Source organism: Homalodisca vitripennis, chromosome 1 (assembly GCF_021130785.1).
Source record: "Homalodisca vitripennis isolate AUS2020 chromosome 1, UT_GWSS_2.1, whole genome shotgun sequence".
In the NCBI taxonomy this organism is placed as follows: Eukaryota; Metazoa; Arthropoda; class Insecta; order Hemiptera; family Cicadellidae; genus Homalodisca; species Homalodisca vitripennis.
Window position 1 is genome coordinate 21,464,205 of NC_060207.1, and position 22,045 is coordinate 21,486,249.

General features: G+C 30.2%; 1 protein-coding gene across 1 annotated transcript; it reads left to right on the plus strand.

Annotated features, from left to right (window-relative positions):
* Positions 1-850: 850 nt before the first annotated feature.
* On the plus strand, positions 851-20,079 carry LOC124358019 (protein BANP-like). Its single transcript, XM_046810256.1, has 7 exons — positions 851-993; positions 3,247-3,547; positions 5,092-5,274; positions 9,101-9,248; positions 12,402-12,542; positions 13,156-13,272; positions 17,142-20,079. The coding sequence occupies exons 2-7, from the start codon at positions 3,441-3,443 to the stop codon at positions 17,301-17,303; spliced, it is 858 nt and encodes a 285-aa protein (XP_046666212.1). The 5' UTR covers positions 851-993; positions 3,247-3,440; the 3' UTR covers positions 17,304-20,079.
* The last annotated feature ends 1,966 nt before the right edge of the window (positions 20,080-22,045 follow it).

Here is a 22,045-nt window from a genome sequence, read left to right on the forward strand (position 1 = left end):
CATAACATGAACAATTAGAAGTGTTTTTATTAACACTTTCATAATATCTAATATTGTTGCAAAAAACTGAACATAAATGTGAGCAAAGTAGTTTGTTGCTGGTAGGATCAGTATCGTATTAGAGACTTTGACTTCTCCGTTTCCGGTGAGGTGAATAGGGTACTACAACGAGAGTGCGTTTAAAATGTAACTGGAGATCGGGTAAAAATCTTGACAAAAGTACTTTCCACTCTATTTTTTTTTTTGTTTTACTCTATGGTCTCTACTACTGTTGCCATCTGGATCTGTGTCTGCTTCGTCGTCAGTCAGTGTTGATTCACTTAGTGTGTACTTCTGTTATAAAATCAGTTTTAGTGGGCCGACGTAGAATATTATCGTATATCGCGAGAAATCGTGTATTTTTACGTGATATCGAACCAACGTATAGGTCAAGACAACAATATTTGGTGGAGGGAATTTTAAATATTGCCTACAGTAAGTTCGTTGGAATGCATATTAGAAACCTTATTTCATTTTCCATTTACTTATTTGGAATTCTAAATTCTTTGACAAATAAATATTTTAGCTAGTATGTTAAAGGTTTTTACTGTTAAATTAACATACTATTACTTATCCTGTTCTGTCATGCTAGGAGCAGCTTTTTTACAGTTTAGGCCGATATACTGTGTAACTTTTGGTAAGCCTAACCATCAATCCCAGCCACAGTCCATACATTTGGAATAGGCCTAATGATATGATTAGTCAAATCATTCATTTTATATATTTACTGTATAATAATCTTACAGTGCTTCAATAGAGTACTATACATTTTATCCCTATTTAATATTAAGTTTATAAATGTACAAAACCCTGTAATCTCAAGTTGTTGCACATATCATTAAAAACAAAACAATTCAAATTTTATTTATTTACCAGGAACTTGATCAATATATTATGACATTTTAATCAGGTTTGTGAGAGAGGAGTAAGAAGGCTGCATTGTCTAGCCATTAGGTAATTGATTGTAATAATATAGTAGTAAATTATGATCATCAATGAAAACAAGGTAGTTTATTTTTAAATCTCAGAAACTTTTTAACAATAAAGATGTAACAGTCATGTCGCCGCACTACAAGATAGTCTACCTGAAGTAACAACGCTACTGTGGGTTTTTATATTTATCTTAGAGCAGTGTGTTGAGATCTAGAGCGTGAATGTCTATTTGTATAAAAAATACAAATAGTAGTTAAAAAACTACTAGGCTATAATTTTTGTATGGATGGCTTTTCTTTATTTTTCCTATCGGTTACCATCAAAAATTGGTTTGTTGTATAGGCTTTGTAAAAAGTGGTTAAATGACATTTTTCGTTAAAAATTTAATAATTCCAGGACTAACATCAGATAAAGTAGCAATATGTCAAACAGTTGTTTAACAAATCTTTAAAAAATTCCGTTTTTTGGGGCTTGTTAAATGTTAGAAAATTACTGCTCAGTGGGTCAATGGTTGATGTGAAATAAATGGAGTAGCTTAAATGAGTGTACTTGGTAATTTATCATGTAATTAACTTAAGCTATTGGTTGGCCTAATTGATTGTAAGTAATTAGAATAACTATTAGCACATTGTTGAGCAATTGCTCAAGATTTCCTGGACTGAAGTAGCTGAAAATGAAATGAATATACTAATGTTGCTTCAACATTTTTGAGCAATTCTTAGTTAATAAAAACTTCAGCCTGGGATCAAAAACTAATCTTACAAAATAGTGATCTAACTGTTTATATGGTTGTAGTATTTCATGCAGATGTGAGCAGGTTTTAAAGTTGAAGTAGCTAAGTTAATGTTAATGATGGATTACTTATGAGAATAAATAATAATAAAAATATATTTCAAATTCATACTTCACTCCAAAATATAATAATGATAATTTTTAATAGACAAGTTATATAAAAATATTGCAATTGCAATTTTGCACAGTTTCAAAAAACGTATATCAAATTAATTGTAACAATGGTAAAAAGTAACAGATATACCCTTTGAAAACATTTGTGATTTTTACTGAAAGAAAGAACTCAAGAAAATACTTCTGTTTGATATAATTGTACTAAAAGGCCAAATTACGCCATTCAATGGTCTTGATTTTTAATATTAGAGCAAGGAATAGTTTTTAAAGACAAACAACTGTACATGCAATTAAAAGTACTCTTTCTTCTTACTTTGACCTAAAACATCTATGTCATGTAAATACATGCTTAACCAAAACAAAAACAAATATATTTAACAGATACACAATCAAAACTTAGATATATATACTTGGACAATATGTGAGAATATTAAATTAACTGCTCAGAAATAAAGATGAAGAACAAAAAATTCTTCACAAGTTGAACAGTTTTATTTAAATTCACTTCATACGAAGAACATTATTAGTACACTATAGTATGTTGCATTATAGAAGTAACTTTCATTTTATTCTCTATTCACGCATATTTTGGTGGTGGGAGAGAGGGTATTTATTTAGAAGCATTCTGGATTTTTTCAGAAAAATGTAATCATTTAGGTATCGCTTATTAACTCAAGCACTTCTGGTGCCGTATTTATGGTAGTTGAATCAGGAGAGTTGGGGATTTATTTGTGTGTTTACATTGTTTAAAATTAATCAAATTAAATGACTGATCGATAAATTGTACTTGATAGACAGATAACATAAAACTGTTAAGAATAATACTTGATTTTCTTTGCAGTTCTTACTCTTAATTTGATGTAATTTAACTTTTATGTACTTAACGAGAAACATGTGACTATTAAAATATTGTAGGTAACAAGTGTTTTATGTACAATTAGAGTAGTGGTCCCTGAAGCTTGGCTGAAGATTGCCAGTCTCTCTCCAATTTCTCCCCCTTCAGCCCAGTGTCACACCCTACAAATATATGACAGTCTCACTGGTTTAATACAAAATACGGATGTTGATAGCTAGCCACAACATCCATGTTTCTTACAAACAATGTTTAGATATAATTTGCCATAGTCAGATTCACCAAATGTGATAAGAAGTTTAAACAGGTTTTCTGTGGGTTATAATTTCCTAATTGTAAATTACAAAACAGTAGTGATATGTGATTTATATATTTTATTTTAAATGATCCAGAATTTTAATGTTTGACAGCTATGCTGTCTCACATATATTAGAAAAAGATTGATTATTTAACCTAATTATATATGGAAAGACTGTTTTAAGTTTAGTCAAACTTCATGTCTTCTTTTTTTTAAGGTTTTGTTGAAATATGACAACCAATGCACAAACAAAGAAGTCTGAGTGGTCTGCAGAGGAGCAAATATACAACAATATTGTACAACAGTTGATTGTCATCCATAACTCCTTCAACGAGAAAGTTAAACAATTAGAGGCGAAAATCGACAATTTTGTCTCAAATATTAAAGATATCTTATCAGAAAATTCAATCAATGAAAAACGATCACATTGTTGTGAAGAAGTTTTGCAAAAAACTCTCAGGAATAGAAAATATAATCCAGAATGTTTCCAAGAAAAGAGACCGATCTGAGGATAGGAAGTAAGTATAAATTATTTATAATTTTTACAGTGTAATGTTTTGTGAATAGCTTGCTATATTATTCTTAGAGCACATGTAACAAAAGTTAGATTCAATTCAGTTAACAACAACTTTATTCATTTAGTGTACACAAAGATATACAAGGATAGTGTCAGGATTTTAATTCACGTCCATACTAGGTAAATAACAGAATACATACAAAAAAGATTCATCACAGAAAGTAGAGAAATTTTAAAAATAAAATTATTAAGGTTACAGTTAAAACAGTTGAAATTTAAACAGTTACACTTAAAACAGCTTTGGGCACAAAACTATTAACACGTTCACAACAACATGTACCACATCGGGTACACGCAAACTTTCACTACTGCCGTCGTGTACACATCGGACTTTCATAAAACGCCGTGTACCCAATCAGGCTTTCGTAATATGTAATTCGTGTGCCCAATGAAGTACACGTTGCTATGCATTTTAATAGTGCTTTTTTATTGTTTGCCTGTCTTTGTGGTTTGTTAAATGTGATCCGGTGATTACATAAATACCTTAGACTATCTTGTACCCTGTCAGGCGCACGATTGTTTAATTTGAGATAAATTAATTTTTTAGTTACTGTATCACTTGGGTACACAGAAAAAACACTGGAAAAAACATATTGAAATAAACTTAAAAAAAAAAATTTTTTTGCAAAATTCTGAAGCCTACATACATTTCTCGATATACTTAGACGTTTAACGCAAGAAAACTACAGTTTTTTTGCCGTTATTATTGAAAAATTCAACGGCAAATGAAAAAGTCTGGATATAATCAGTTTTTGTGAACATGTTAATTATGGAGTACCCTACCTCCAGAGTCATCATATGATAATTCATCAAAGGAATATATGGCCTTATAGATGAGAAACTTTTTAAATTTTATTTTACATTTATTCAATGTGGCCTCTGACTTAATTTCAATAGGAAGATTGTTATAATATTTTGATCCAATATACTTAGATTTCTTTATAACGTAGTTTAAAGTTGTAAGGTGTGTGGAGGCTTATTGCTACATTATTACGATTTCTTGTGAAATAGTTGTAATTATCTCCTACCAACTCCAGTCCTTAAGTTTGTTTTTAGTTGACAAAATCATTTCAAAAATATACATCCCGTAAACTGTCATAATATTTTCTCCTCTAAAGTATTCTTTAACGGATGTTTCTATCATGAAGATTAAAAATGATTCTAATGGTTTTTTTCTGAATTTTTAGAATAGAATTTAGATTATTTACAGCAGTAGCGCAGTATAGTAAGATTCCAAAAGATATTATTGAAGGAATGTACCAAAAATGAACAACCCTTAAGGTTTCTTTCTCAGTCTAATCAATGCATATAAACCTGATGAAATTTTGGAAAGTAATTTTTCTCTACATGAACATTCCAATTAAGAGTTTTGCCTGTTTCTAAACTGAAAAATTTTTTGACTATCTTTCACACACACGCACACACACACTGTTTGAAAGATATTTCTTTGGATGAGGTAACTTCTCTATAAGATTTGACTGATAGTGCAGAGGGAGGAGTGCCGGTGGTGGTGGTACCTAACTACAAGCCCCAGCCGCCAGTACTAGCAGACAATGAAGGCACGATACAGGTGATCGCACTTAACAGTGAAGCTGACTATCCCAACGGGTCCTGGCTGGGCAACGAGAAGAACCCAGAGGCCAGGGTTAGGGTACCTATCACACCTTCGTGAGTATTTCTTTCATCATTAGTGTAAAGTTATGTAAATATTACTTTTGTTTATATTATACATTAGATAACCATTTACTAAATAAGTGTTAGTTTGGGTTAGAGTTAGAGGAATTCAAAAATTTTTTAAAAATACAATAATTACAAGTTTTTTTAGAAGATTTGACTGTTAAGATGTATGGATTTAAGTTAATGTAACTAAATTTTTAAAAATAAATGCACTTTACTGTATTGATTATTATTTCACATCAGTTGAAGACTAAAAAACTGTGATAAGAACAGACTGATGATAATTTTGCATTGAACTTCGCATCAGGATTGCAGCAAGCAGAGGTTCTACTACTGCATTTTGTTTTGAATGTTTTCCATTGCACTGTTTTATAACTTAGTACCTATAGTAAGGCTGACATAATACAAAAATACACAAGGAAATAAATTATAAAATGTTTACCAAAAGTTCAGTTTTGTGAACAGATGCTTTTAACGCTAGGACTGCTGACATGCTAAATCTGTTAAATAGGGTTCGGTTTTGTGCATGTTGCTAGCCTTTTTTAAACAATCCTTAAAAAAAATACTAAACCTGTTTAATACAATTATACATTGTGTAGCACATCATGTTTTCTCATTAAATGAAGTTTTAGAAGCAGCTACTATGATTTATAAATGTTATGTTGTACTGTATGTTGTCATAAAAAGAATGAGAACCAAGAAAACTTTTTGTTTACCAAAGTTTTATTTTTTACAACTTTTAAGCATAAAAAAGAAAGAAAATTCCAAATAGCCAAAATGTGTGGAATATTATGCAGAAACAGTACACTAATTATTTTTTTATAGGTACCTACCTTAGTATGGCTGTAAGTTTCAGAAAAAATATCTTTATATTGTGAAAAGTATATCTTGTTAGAAAATAACAATATATGTAACCAAAGCTATAAAGTTATACTTTTAGGAAAAAAGGAAATAAAAATTTTGTAGAAATCCATATGTTTAGTGAAAACCCCAAAATCCCCCCCCCCATTAATATAAGCTTAAAAATAGGCTCTATACTGAATTTTTATACTTGTATGGAAATATATCTCACATAGGAAAATAAGTAGAGGATCAAAATACTGTGAACCAATGAAGAAACAATGAAACAAATCAATATAAAATTACATGTTCATCTAAAAACATACAATAAATGAATATCTCATTTTGGAAGAGAAATATGACATTTGTTGGACAAATAAATAATGTTTTTCACACTAAATGTGCCACTTTCATTATCTATGTAAATATAGAACACTTCACATTACTAATCAACGTAATCCTTACTTACTAGTACATTATGTAATAAAAGAACTTACTGCACTTCAATAAGGTTATAACTTGCGTTACCAAGATAGCTAGAATGGTATAATTGATTTGACACTTGTTGTGGGAGAAAGAAATTACCTCCAAATTCGTTTTGATACTGTTGTCAACCCCATAGAACAAAATGCTCAATGTAGAAGCTTTTTTTAAATTATTTAGATTCATCGAATTATAAAGGAGTTTTTAAATTTTCCCAAACAATGTATTTTGTGCAAACAGGTACAATGTAAGTGTGTGGAAGAGTGTTTATTGTAAACAAAGTAGGACACGGAATGAAATGGGAATCACAAGGCTGAAAAAATAATTAATTTCTGCATTTTGTAGCATTTTGCAATGATGTGTCAGTCACGTCATATCAGTCCTGTAATTGGTTAAAATTACGTATTTGGTAGTTTCATCAGACCACCAGCATTAACTTTCAAAATTGTGTTTTTGCAAACTCGTTACATTACACATATTTATAGTACATTTTAAATATATATATATATATATATATACATGTAATGTAATGAATTTGATAAACGCTCTTTAAATATATATATAGGTATAAATATCATCCAGATATTTAGCCAATAAATAGTACTTTCATCCAAAAATCCAGAAGCGCATAAATGACACTCAGCTTTTTCTAAAACCATCAATGATGTGCTTCACACACTGCTAGGTCTAAGAGATTGAACGTCATATTAATTTTGATTCAGAATTCAGATTCAGGGGTAAAAATACATTACATTTTAATGGAACAGTCAATTGCCACAATTTGCGTTATGGGTCTGACATAAACTCACATTGGAAGATAAAAACTTGCACACAATATCCACAATAATAGAAAGTATGGCATAATTTTAAGGGATTCTGTTGTTAGACCTTTTGTTTATTTTAATATCCAAAGAAATTGAGTATGGTGGAAGATATTAATCGACTTTCAATTCTTTCTTTTAACAGGATGGTACCCCATTGCACTACAACACACATTGATGATTGATTCATGGAAAGTACAGTATCAATGAAACAGTACCACAAAACCTTAACAATTAGGATTTAAAAACCGTTGCTACATTATCATATCAGATGTTTAAGGAAGTGTTAGATAGGTCTTTGACTCTACGCTTATTTATATAAAGAAGTATACAACTGGTTGAGTTAAGTTTTTAGTTCATGCAATTGTACCGTTATTATAATACATATATTAATTGACTTTGGAGCTAATATTCTATAAATCAGAACAACCTTTCGGAAATACTTAATTTATTCCGATTTAAAGTTCACCCAAAAATTTAACAAAGTTTACAAACTTTAGATTTGATTTTCTTCAAAAACTTCTCACAATCGGTCAAATCTAATTAAGAGTCTGATCAAAATTAAAATGAAACTAAAAATGTATACTTCTCCAAAATGGTTTTAAATTAACAAAATAAAATAAAAAGTTCTCTTGTCAAAATATTCAAAATCAAAATAACAAAACTTGATATTAACTTTACAACCAAAATCTAATTTACAATACTTCAAAATTGAATTAATTCTCAGACTCTGTAATGTGGGAAACTTTAAAAATTAATTTAATCACAACAGTATAAAATAAAAGATATTAACTAAACGCTGGTACGGGACTTACTACTTTGAAGACTATGGAGGCTGAAAGGAAACTATTACGCACTTAAAGAAAATTTAAAAACTTGATTTAAATTACACCCGGTAAAAATTACTCTATATCCCAAACTATAGGATTAGAGGAAGAACTACTGCTTCTAAACTCGACGTCTGTACGCTGTGATCGACACTCCAAAACAGCTCCCCTCTCTCAAGCCAACCGGCTCGGGAACGTATCACCGATGACATCTCGATCAGCTGATTTCCTGGTCTAACCAACAAACAATGTCCACGCACCGTGTTTAGTTAACAATGGAGCCTACTTCCTACCGCGATTCAGCATAATAATTATAACTATGGTACACAATTATTTCACTTTTAACATGAAAAAAGGTCACATTAAAAAAAATTGTGAGATGCCCCATTGTGCAAAGTGCATTGTATGCATTACGTTGACAATAATTCTCGCTTTAACTAGGCGTTCTATATTGTATTAGATTGATACAGATAAATCTAATGTGCATCATTCTTATTTTTTAAAGATTTTCAATAAGTAGCTATTACGCAATTGGGGAGTTTTATATTTGAAAATGTTGATATACTACCTCTGCAAACTTCCATTTTTAGGTAAAGTTATCAAAATTTACAATTTTTAGTCACAACTATTCTACTATTCAGGATTTGCCAATTTATAGACATTCGCACGCAAGAGGATGTGTGAATTTTGAGGGACTTGGTGTAGACAATTCTTATATTATGTTCTTAGTTTACACCTTTTATTAATTTATAATTTACTTTATGTATGGTACATTTGGTATGGTTTTTAATTCTATCTATTAAAAGCGTGTTGAAAGTAATACATTTTTTGTTTTGTTCTGTTAAGGCAACTTCTCCACATAAACTCCTTGTGCACCACTCCTGAAAAAATGGCCATTGTGCTTCTAGACTACCTTTTTTCTCAAGAAACTCAAGCCAAATCAAATTTGTCAGGAAAAGGCAAACACTTTAAGAAGCAACTGGACCCATTAAAGGTAATTTCATTTTAAATATATATTTTTAAATTAAAATAACTATTGAAACACACATAGTCTTTTTTTCACTGTTCATAAGGCCTTTAATCAGTATAATTTATAATCAGACTTAAATTGTTTAAATTGATAGAACATATTATTAAAATATTAAGTAGAGTACAGAAAGGAAAATAATCTTTTGAATAGGTCCTGTATGTCAATAAACACTAGTCAGAAGGATTTACGGCACTGTAATAACATCTCCTTATTATTTGTTTTAGTCATAAGAGTCTAATATTGGCCTTCGGAGTTTAGAAGGCTGTTAAATAAAAATTATCATATTTGTCTTCATTTTATCATTTATTGACTGAAAACCCTGAACAACATCTATAATAAATTAGAGTTAAATTGGTTTTAACATGAATTAATGATAAATTAATAATAATAAACACTACAACGTGTATAATAATGATGGTAATAGCAATAATTGGTGATATTAAATTAATAATTTAATATTTGTAAATTATATTATGAGTTTACTTCCTATTCAGAGTCAAAAATTCAGATAATCGTCAATGGCCAAGAGCTGATTACAAAGTCTGGAGATAGTGGTGTAATAAGTTCATGCCCTGAGGCAGAAGGTTCACACAAAACTGGATCCGGATTATTGTGTTGTTTCGTTTATAGACAGAGTGAAGTCTAGAATTCTAGATGAGTTGGATATGAACCATGATGTATGGAGTGCTCTCAATGCAGAAGGCAATTGATAAATCTTGTACCTCAATAATAATTGAGACTAAAACATTTGTTGGTTTTGGCCAAGTCAAAAATGATATGAAACTCATAATTTAAAGAAGGACAGAAACTTATTCCAAAATCTTTGATGTAACCAACCTTTCTCATCTCATTTCTGCGTTGGTGTTGAAAAGCATCAGAATATTACATTTTATGAAAAGATACACATACGCACATTTCTCACTGTTCAGTCTCATATCAGTAGCTTTATGGTCTTACACTAATTTAATTTGTTCTGGAGCTCCCTGGAGTATAGAGTGAATGAGGAATATAGTTTCAAATCAGCAACGAAAACATGTTAATGAAAAAGGATTTTACCATTAAATAAAGATAATTTTTGATAAAGATAAAATAAGTATGAATAGTTGTTTTTGTTTATGACACTAAGAATGGATTGAAAATCTTGTTCTGTAGAGGATTTCCATATTGCATATTGAAGAGGATGTTCAGAGTTATGCATGTATACACAATGACATCTTACAGTAAGTGTAACTTGATGGACACATTTCCTAAATTCTGTTTATTAAGTAGAAGCATCTGAATTCAACCCATTAAAACCTATACAAATTTTGTAATGTTAATAAACCAAAACATATTGTTTTATTAAACAGTTTTTTGTAGCATTAATATGTCAAATATATCTACGTAAGGTGCCTCTTAACTGACCACATGTGTGTTCCTTAGTCATGTAAAGGAAAAGCGGGTTAAAATGAAAATCACCATTATACTATCTCTATAATATAAAATATAATAAGCATAAAGGCATTGCATTTATAGCTAGTAACAGTTTGTTTCATAGTCATTAAAACTTGTTCACTTAGCTCAATATGTAAATTAATGATCCAAAAAGCAATACATAACATTTGAAGAAAAGGTTCACAATAAACTGTAAGTAATATTTTATGCAATTTAATTGTTCTGCACACAACTCATATCTAAGACAGTAAAATCATTAACTTATTTATTATTATTGCACTGAGAGTGGCTGCAATAGTTACAAAAATAGAACAATGCTTTTTGAGAACAGCAATTTGTCCTCTTTTACAGGTGTCAAATTTTAAAACATAAGGTTAACACGTTCGTTGTGGCTGACTGCCCAGTCTGTCAGTGGTAACAATATTTAGAGCTCTTTTTCTCACTATAGTATGTGCTGGAATCTAATAGCAGATGTCTGAAACTTTTCAGACTTACTACCTTACTGCTCTATAAGTTTGTACTTATGGCAATTCTGGTGGCTACACAGGCAGTTATTGCGTAATTTATTATTTTTCCACTGTTTCATGCTACTATCTTTGTTATACATAACAAACGTAGCAATGTTAGGAAAGCTTAATTCAATGTGAATATTGAGTTCAGCTGCAGTTCACTCTACTGCAGCGTCTAGAATCTGACACTGTCTCAGACTTGACTCTTGGAAGTCAGAGTCCTGTTTATCTAAAGAAATCCAAAAATAGTTTCAACATCAAAGACTCATAGGCTACAGAATATAAAAATATAGTGTCTAAGTGAAGAGGTATTTTCATTGTCTCATCAAGTGCACAATTTAGTGCAAGATCTTTCTGTCATGGTCTCTAAGCAAAGTTGAGCAACCGAGTTTTCTCCACAAAACGTAGGTATGTTAGGAAAGATTCCAGATGCTGCACTAAGAGGAAGGTGGAATGGAGCTAAACTCAAAATTCAAATTGAATCAACCCTTCCTACAATTTTGTCTTGACGTTGGTGTGGCTAGCTGCCTGTGCAGTCATGGTGATTTCACATGTGTGGATACCTTTTTTCAGTTAAAACTAGTTTTTTTTATAATTTCCAAAAAAAATAATGCATATACAATAAAATTTATGAAATTAAACTTTCAGGCATACCTACCTTTGCGATACCTATATTATGTTAGAAAAGTAAATGCTGTTAGAGACCTCTATTCTGTATACAGCGAAGCTATTTTTAACTCAGTAGACCAGAGAACAGATTCTTCTGTAGTCTGCTGACTGGAAATTGCTGACTTAACTATCATCTGTTTAAGATGGTATCTTCAAGTTAAAGATATGTCACTTCTGCTGGGAGTTTGCTTTACACATTATTAGTGATTATGAAGCGATTGCCCTCATTAGGTGGTGACACCTATAAAGTATTTTTCTAAAATCTGGTGAAGTGGGAGTTTTAGCTCCTAAGGTCTTAAAGTTTATCAAGAGTCTCAAGATGATCTGTGTTGTCTACATTTCATTGTTAAGTCACAATAGATCCCCAAGATTGTGGTGGCATGCATTATTATCTTGCCCTTTCAGTGGTGGTCTGGTAGATTGAATGCAAATCTGTTATAAATGTCTTTTGACCTGTTTCATGTTCAGCAAATGTTTTCATAAGTTTGTGGTTGATTTCTTTTAGATCTATGGCATAAAAACACATCTGATTCATAAGTTCAACATCTCTGAGCGTGATTGGTACAGAATCAAACAAAATATTGATTCAAAGTGCCGCACTGCATGGAGGAAAAAGTCCATGGGCATACCGCTCTCCAAAAGTAAAGTAAGTTCAACCCTAATAAGTTGCTATTTGAATAACAATACAACTAATATTCTCTTATAAGAATAAAAGTATAACAAGAATTATAGACATTGTTCGTCTAATTTTCATGTAATTAAATGATAATATAATTTATTCTTTGTTAAATTTACATACAAGATATATGTTTACATTCTGATGTTTCCAATTTACAAATTCAGAATGTTACTCCTGATCTTATGTTATGTTATCTGCACAGTGTCTTATGTATGATATAGGTAATTAGATGTTCTGTGCTCTATACAGTATATCAAACAATGATCTGACAAACCAAAGGTATATCTTATATATATATATATAAGATATATATCCGTGTTAAAAATTTTCTAGTACATCTCATTGAACATTTTATTATTTACAGTGGTTGTATTTTACAGAATATTCTCCAAATGTGTGTTTCTCTGTAAAAGCTCGTACAATTGTTTCTATAAACATCTTAAAAAACAGAACTTGTATATTAGGGCATGAAGTAGACTAAAATATGACGATACAATAATGGAGGAGGAGTTTGAAGGTAAAGTTCTGTCCGATACTACTACTATTAAGTCATTTTGATAATGTTTTTTTTTTCTTTAAGGCAAAACCAACAACAAATTCAGAAGAGGAACCTGTAGAAAAGATTATAAGAAGCAACTCAATTGTATTGGCTGGTCCATTTATAAGTGAAGAAAATTCACAGGAACTCTCTTCTATGGTGAGAAATTATATTTTGTTGTAACTATAATTAGAACTAATGTTTTTTTACTTTTCCATCTTATGTTATCTGTCCGTCACCATTATATTTTCCACTCCTGTTCTATTTCAGCCATAAGTAGATGGTATTTTGCTTAATTCCTGTATAATTTGTGCCCAATTATTTTGATGTGATGTCAGTATAGTACTTATACATTTAAGCTTCATAATCAAAACTATTTTCAGTTATATTTATTTCTGTCACTTAACTTTTTCTTAGTTTGTTTTTGTAGTTGATAGTATTACAGATGCTTAAAAATAAAGATCAATTTCTTGTGGTACAAATATAAGATTTCCCTTCAGTCCTTAACACAGTTAGAATAATTAAACTACAAAACTAAAAACTTGTTTGGTAGATCCTGGTATTTAAACTTAAGACACTATTTTTTATGTCACAATTCATACAAACTTTTCATTGGAATTAACCCATTAAGGATGTATTTACTGAGGCCTCTGCAGGAGCAATAAAATTGGGCAAAAATGTAAGACTGGTTTCTAAAACAAAATCCATAAAAGAGCAATAGCTTTTTACCACTGTCTTGACAGTAAAATCTTCATTTAATATAAAATACTATGACACATCTTTATTATTTTTTAGTTACTTTCTAACATAACATAACATGCTTTATCTAAAATATGACAATGTTTTTACATTTTATAACAATTTTCATGTATATATAGAAAATAATAAGCTTACAAATAAAATGGAAAATGTAGCTAAAATGTACAAATAAAATATAAGTAATGATTTATGCTTTTGATGGACATGTACTTAAACTTCTTGTTTCCTACAAAATTTAGATATTTATATTCACTGTAAATAAAATTACTTTAAAAATAATGAAACACACTGCTTAATTATAAAATAATCAAAATAACCTTCTTCTTAACGTTCAAATTCTTCATCCTCGCACAAACTGTGAATCGACAAAAACTTTTTGAACACAGGAAATATTTACATCTTCTGTGCTTCTACCTCTATCAACTATACCAGAATTGCACTTATAATCATTGTCTAATAACAAAGCAACAACAGTCCTGGTTTTATTTTTACAAGCATTACGATCAATCTCTAATTTAAACAAAAACAAATAATGCACCTAACCTCGCATGTGGTAGCTAACAATCGAAAACAATACCAAAGAACAAAGAAACAGGTGATCAATTCAGTGCTGCCAGTAACAAAACTAGAGGAAATGTATTTTCCTCGTAATAAATGAACGAGTTAATAACCGTAGCAAAGATACCTAACAGGTATTTTCAGAACTAGAACAGTCCATAACAATAAAAAACTGCTAAACATTGAAGACGAGACCAGCTCGTCGATCGGCATTCAACCCATTCCGCTTGGTACAAAACCAGCTTGCCTGTCTTCCCCAATGGGTTAAACACAGTAACATTTAGGATTATAAAGAAGTTAGGTCATGTAAAATTATAAATGTTGAAATCCATTGTATCATGTAATGAGCTGAAGGAGTACACCAGTAAACAAGACAGCATACTCATAAAATTTTATGGTGAACTGACCTTGTCAAGTTCTTTAATCAAAGTATTCAAATTTTGAATTACTCCTTTTAAAAATTGTATTTGTATGTTAAAAAAATGTTCATCAGAAATGAACTTTTTAAAAGCATTAATTTATATTCGAAAATTTACATTAAAAATATGAGACGTTAAATGATTTGAAAGAAAATACAAAATAAATAATTTTGAATTTTATGAAAAATTGATAACAATTTTCTGATTGTTGTTGGTTTTATTTTACTTGTAATACCTTTCAAATAAACTTATTGTCCCTTACAGTTTGTGTGTTACAATCAGTTGATGATTTGAAAAATTCAAAGGATTCTTCTTCATTTAATGCAGATAATGAAAGATGTATAAACATTTGTTTAACATGTTCTGGAAGTTTATTAAATTCATTACAATTGTTTTAATTTATAAGGTTTTTAAGCGTAAGAAACAGTAGAGATTTTGCACAGTTCATTTTCACACTATATTTTTATAGGATGAATTTGACTATTTAGTAAAATAATTTTTTATTTTAGAATTGTTTTTCATTATATTTTGATGCAAATCTAAATAATTGTACGATTTTAAAACAAATTATGTTATATTAGAACAATTTGTCATAATGTAATTTTAAATTTAAGTATGTGATTATTCATCCTTTGTTTTTAAGAAAAAAGTAAGAAGGATTCTAATAGATTTACTGTTTAATTTAGTTTTTTTAGTAATATGGCAATAAGTTTTATAGATTTTTTAATGGTTTTGAAAAATGATTTTTCAGATTCATTTTTGGTATGTACATTAAGTATAGATTTTTCATTCATCTTTTTACGGCTCAGAAAAAGTTTTGGGAACTTTACCATATGATTTTATAGATCTGTTTATGGTATTTTATACAGTATTTATATGTGAATTTATGTTATGATAGTTGCGGGGCAAACAAGCGCTAAAAAAAGAATACTATAGCTACTGTAATACGTTTTGAGGCAAACGTATCAGGCCAGAAAATGTCTCCTAGGCTTAAACTGGCTATTACTAAGTGTCATTGTATAGGTCAGTTTTATACAGAAACATTGTTTACATTCTTTCCAATGTTGTCTAAACATCGTTCATGTAAAATTTTTTCTAGAAGTAATCGTAGACATGTATGAAGGAAACATTGTCGACAAATAGATAAGTCTTTTCAAAGTACTATTCAAGTCTGTATTCACCTTTTGTTAACAATAGGTTGATAGTGATGGTGGACTGGTAAAATACTATTTAGGACCTATATTATAATGCCATATTTGTTTTTTTTTTTTATCAGAAATGTATATGGATATTATTTAAATTTTTTTGGTATCTTAGATAATATAACTATTAAAATGTAACAAATTACTTTTATAACAATACAACTTATGTTAAAGATGAGATTCATGAAACATGTGGTTACATTTTTGTTTATACAAATTTATTGTGTTTGTTTAGTTAATAACAAAATTAAGTACAGTGTATGTATTTATTATACAAACTATGTTCTTAAAAGACTGACATAAAATAGAAAATCAAATGAATAATTATTTTACAGCATTCTTAAAAAAAATTTCATTTTGAAGTAAACTTTCACTTTGATAGCATCACTATATAAGTTTAATTTGATTTTTCTTTAGAAAAATATACTATATATTGAAACTGGAAGTTAGTTTTTAAAGCTTTTCCTATATTAGTCACAATGTGTTGGAAAAATATGGGATTGTCATCATTACTAAAAATATAAAAAAATATTAAAGACTCATTTTCTATTTTTATTTTTTAGTTTTTGTATTCATTTTAACAATAATATAATATGTGCCATTTTCTGCACTCAATTGCATAAAATATAAAGAAAGAATTATATAAATTGGTTTAATATTTGTTGAAATTGTTTAACAATAACTTTTTTCTCAAAACACTCATAAATTTACAGATTAGCACTTTATGTGTATGACTTTAGAAAATGGCTGTGGCACTTAAACTCTGCCAGAATACATGTAGGTTAGCAAAATTATTTCTATTTTTCTGAAACTATTTACTTTAATTAGTTTAATTAATTAAACAATCTTTAAGGAGACACCTTATTAGCTTTGAACTCTCTATTTTAGATAAGTCTCACCAACTCAGGGATAAAAAAGATCTTTTCTTCAGTTCAGTGTTAAAAAAAATTATTGTTGGACTAATTTGTGTGAATTTCACCAACTAAACCGAAAAGATTGAAAAAACTCAAATCTATGAGATATTTAGTAAAATTAAGAAGGTTAATTTTAAATAAAATCATTATTAATCTATTTTTTTTACATTTTTCAGATAATTGAAGACACAGATTGTTTTACACTGACAGGTTGCTGTGAACAGACTCTGACAATCATCACAGACAGTGGAGAGGTCAATGTTCCGATATTAAGCACAGAAGACAGTTTGAGTGATGACCATACTACAACAGATGAAATGCTTGGATTATCATCATAACTTGCCACTGTGCCACTCTAGGCTGCTAATAGACTTTGAAAATCATCACAGACAGTGGAGAGGTCAATGTTCCGATATTAAGCACAGAAGACAGTTTGAGTGATGACCATACTACAACAGATGAAATGCTTGGATTATCATCATAACTTGCCACTGTGCCACTCTAGGCTGCTAATAGACTGAAAATCATCAAAGACAGGGGAGAGGTCGATGTTCTGATTTGAGCACTGAAGAGAGTCTGAGTCATGATCACATTACAAAAGATGGAATTGTTATCATAACTTACCATCTTAAACCGTGAAGAGGCCAATATTATGGTGTTGAGCACTGAAGACAGTTCTGAGTCATGATCACATTACAAAAGATGGAATTGTTATCATAACTTACCATCTTAAACCGTGAAGAGGCCAATATTATGGTGTTGAGCACTGAAGACAGTTTCTGAGTCATGATCACATTACAAAAGATGGAATTGTTATCATAACTTACCATCTTAAACAGTGAAGAGGCCAATATTATGGTGTTGAGCACTGAAGACAGTTCTGAGTCATGATCACATTACAAAAGATGGAATTGTTATCATAACTTACCATCTTAAACCGTGAAGAGGCCAATATTATGGTGTTGAGCACTGAAGACAGTTCTGAGTCATGATCACATTACAAAAGATGGAATTGTTATCATAACTTACCATCTTAAACAGTGAAGAGGCCAATATTATGGTGTTGAGCACTGAAGACAGTTCTGAGTCATGATCACATTACAAAAGATGGAATTGTTATCATAACTTACCATCTTAAACAGTGAAGAGGCCAATATTATGGTGTTGAGCACTGAAGACAGTTCTGAGTCATGATCACATTACAAAAGATGGAATTGTTATCATAACTTACCATCTTAAACAGTGAAGAGGCCAATATTATGGTGTTGAGCACTGAAGACAGTTCTGAGTCATGATCACGCTACAAAAGATGGAATTGTCATCATAAGTTACCATAACAAATCGTGGAGAGGTCTATATTCTGGTGTTGAGCACTGAAGACAGTTCTGAGTCATGATCATGCTACAAAAGATGGAATTGTCATCATAAGTTACCATAACAAATCGTGGAGAGGTCTATATTCTGGTGTTGAGCACTGAAGACAGTTCTGAGTCATGATCATGCTACAAAAGATGGAATTGTCATCATAAGTTACCATAACAAATCGTGGAGAGGTCTATATTCTGGTGTTGAGCACTGAAGACAGTTCTGTCATGATCACGCTACAAAAGATGGAATTGTCATCATAACTTGCCATCTTAAACCATGGAGAGGTCAATATTCTGAGAAGGCAGTCTGAGTCATGAAGACTACAAAAGGTGGGATTGTCATCATTACTTGCCACTGTCTAACTCTGGCGGGCTGTGAACAGACTCTGACAATCATCACAGACAGTGGAAAGGTCAATTTTCTGATAATGAGCACTGAAGACAGTCTGAGTGATCACAATACTACAACAGATGATATGAACTCATTATAACCGTAATATAATTGCAGCTGTTTATCTGCCCGAATAGAGATTATTTTCTTTTCTACTGCCACTTTTAATTTGCTGAGAGGAATGGCAGTCTCAGGTGCTATCATCAGGTTCAAGGCTGTGGCATGTAATCTGTAGAGGGTGCTATGAAAGTGTCCAGGATCAAGCTCCAGAGTTCACTAGAGGGTCATAACATTCTACCAGCCCAATCAATTAACTCAACTTCCATCAAAACTTCACGGATTGCTGTGTGCACTGACAATCGTCACAGACAGGTATTTGAGAGTTAAATGTTTTGATATTGAGCACCAAAGACAGTCTGAGCACTCAACAACCTCTCATCAGACATGTTGAGACCAGCACTACTAAAAACTTGTAGTAGTTTCACTCTAAATTGGAACATTGATGAACTCAATAGACAATGGAAAGGAGGATTAGATATTATTACTCCACAACTGAGTAAAGTAATTATCATTGTAATTTATCATGTTTCATTTATTGTGATGCTTTGCATAATTCCTCATATAGAGACAACAGAGGATTGAATGTTTCCCCCACTGACAGCCAAATACTACCACAAAAATAAAATCTTGAGTTGTCATCAACACTTATTGTACTCTGTCTAGTGTTGTTTTTAACAGCAAGTAAAATATAAACAGCAATGAGATAAGTTTTTATAGATGTATAAATAAGATATACTGTGTACCAATTATAAGATTTTCAAATCTTAAAGGTGTTTTTGGAACTTTGATTTAAAACTGAAAGTAATTCATGAACAGTTATTTGAATAAATAAATGTGCCATTTACCTTAGAAGACAAAGATTTTCATGTATTTGTTAAAACTTGCATGAAGTATAAAGATCACATGTTTTTTTATTATTATTTTAAAGTTCTTATCTATATCAAACAGTAAGTGAAAATTAATTTTACAAACTTTCATATTGACATTTCCTTAATCGTCTAGACATATTAGATTTTATAAAAATAAGCAAAGCAAACTGATTTGATTCCTAAATCATCATTAACAATGTCACTCTCTGTACTTGTAAGGCTGTTGTAGAAAGTTCCAGATAGTATAATAAACTAAAAAACACAAAGAATAAATTATAATTGTAAACAAATATTTACAAGAAACTTTTATATTTAATTTATTGGATTGAGTTTGCATTATATATGAATTATTTATTTATTTATTGCCACCACAATAAAATATGTAGTCATAAATATTATGATTGACATTAAATGATTTCATACAGTACATTGTTATATATGATTGTTACCCTACTGGTGATGTCTCAATAAAGATAGAATAGCTATTTATTATTTGAATCATTAGTTAATTGATGAAAATCAACATTATTTCAACAAAATAACACTAGAGCTGATTTAATATTGCATTCGGATCAGAATTTTAGTGTTTATTGAATTATATATATATATATATATATATATATATATATATATATACAGACACATATATATGGTTGAACGTATAAAATGTTAAAAATTGGTGACCAGATCTGATTTCAGTGGTGTTCAGTACCTTCCCTACCTCACCAGAACTTTTATCATTTAAACTCTATGAAACCTAACACATTTAAAATATTGCATGAAACCTCAATTCTACATAGACACATGAGTTTTATGATGAAGCTCAGACCATGGAATTCCATAATAACCATGGAATTTGGGCGATCATCTGAAACCTTTCATTTAGGCTGACACAATTTCTCATTTGTCTGCCTGTAGGACATCTCAAGAATAAAAATGAGCTATAAACTTGAACTATAAATTTTGCATGCAACATTAGTGCAGCCTGTTACACAACACGTGGTGTAGCAACGTAGCGTACTCCTACCTTGTATTAAGTTCTTGAAAGAAAGCCAATAGCATCAAGAATTGTTATGTTGTATTGGGTAATTAAAGCATGTCAATTGAAACCTGCAAAAATATGGGTTATATGAAAAAACTTCTGATCATATTTCTATTTTACTCGAATTGGAGTTAATGTACACTTATCTAAAATTTGTAAGTATTGGAATTGTAATTTTGAATCAAAATAAATTTGTTCATTATACAACATTTGTGTTAAATGTCAAAGAATAACTTTCCAAAACAATAACAATTTTATTCATATGGAGTATAATAAACAAACTGAAAATATAATCATTTATAGTCAAAGTTAAGCGAATTTATATAGAATAAATTTCAAGTATTTTAATATAAATATTTTTATTTTTTTTTATCTAATAAACAACAAAATGTCAGTTTGAGATCAACATTTTAAAGTGACTACTATGAAATTAAATGTTACGAGTGCTAATAAAACAAATATTTTTTGTACTGTATTGTATCACCATTTTAACTGTTAGTTGGCAAACATAAAAAATATAAAATATTACAACCAGGATTTTCTTATTCTTAGACTAGTTGTTTGGACTTGTTCCATTTTTTTCAAACATCCTGTGTATCTCTGGCGTTACTGAATGTTATAGAAGTTCTATTATGAAGCCTATGAACTATATTGATTTAACACCTTCACTGCAGCTCTATCTTGAGTGATAAGTATTTTAATGACAGCAAGCGCACTAGGGTATCTGCCGCAGAACGTGTTAAGTCAGGCTTATACACTAGTAAATATAAGTGGTGAGTCTATTTTGGTAAATAATTTGACCCTACTCTCTATCAAAAAGTATAGATACCCGTGTTTGAACGTTAAGTACAAATTTAACCATTAAGAGGTAAAATAACAAGAGTTACATTAAAATTTAGCTTTTTCATTTCTGCATTTAGACATCTAAAATAATTATTCATAAACAATGACTTCCAGTGTTTATGTTAATAAGAATAATAAACTGCCTGGGCATTAATTCCCTCGACAGTCTGACGGGTTATCTACTCAAACGAACAGGCACTGTGTGCAGCAAATAACAAAACCAGCTCAATTAAATCTGTGATAAAAATTAAACATTTTAAATAGTGGTTAAAAAAAATACATTCCCAAAATAATGTTTAAGGACTCCATAACGAAACCAATGCTGAATTGTTGAATCATTGTAATGTGATAATGACTTTCATATAATTCTAAAATTTCATGTTCAAAAACAGTCCATGAGATATGAATTTTCAAAGTTGCAGTTTGGTTACAAAGCATGAAAAACCCATTACCTTTTTTCGTTCTTACCATCATAAAAACTGGAAGTTATTGTTGGTAAATACAGTAA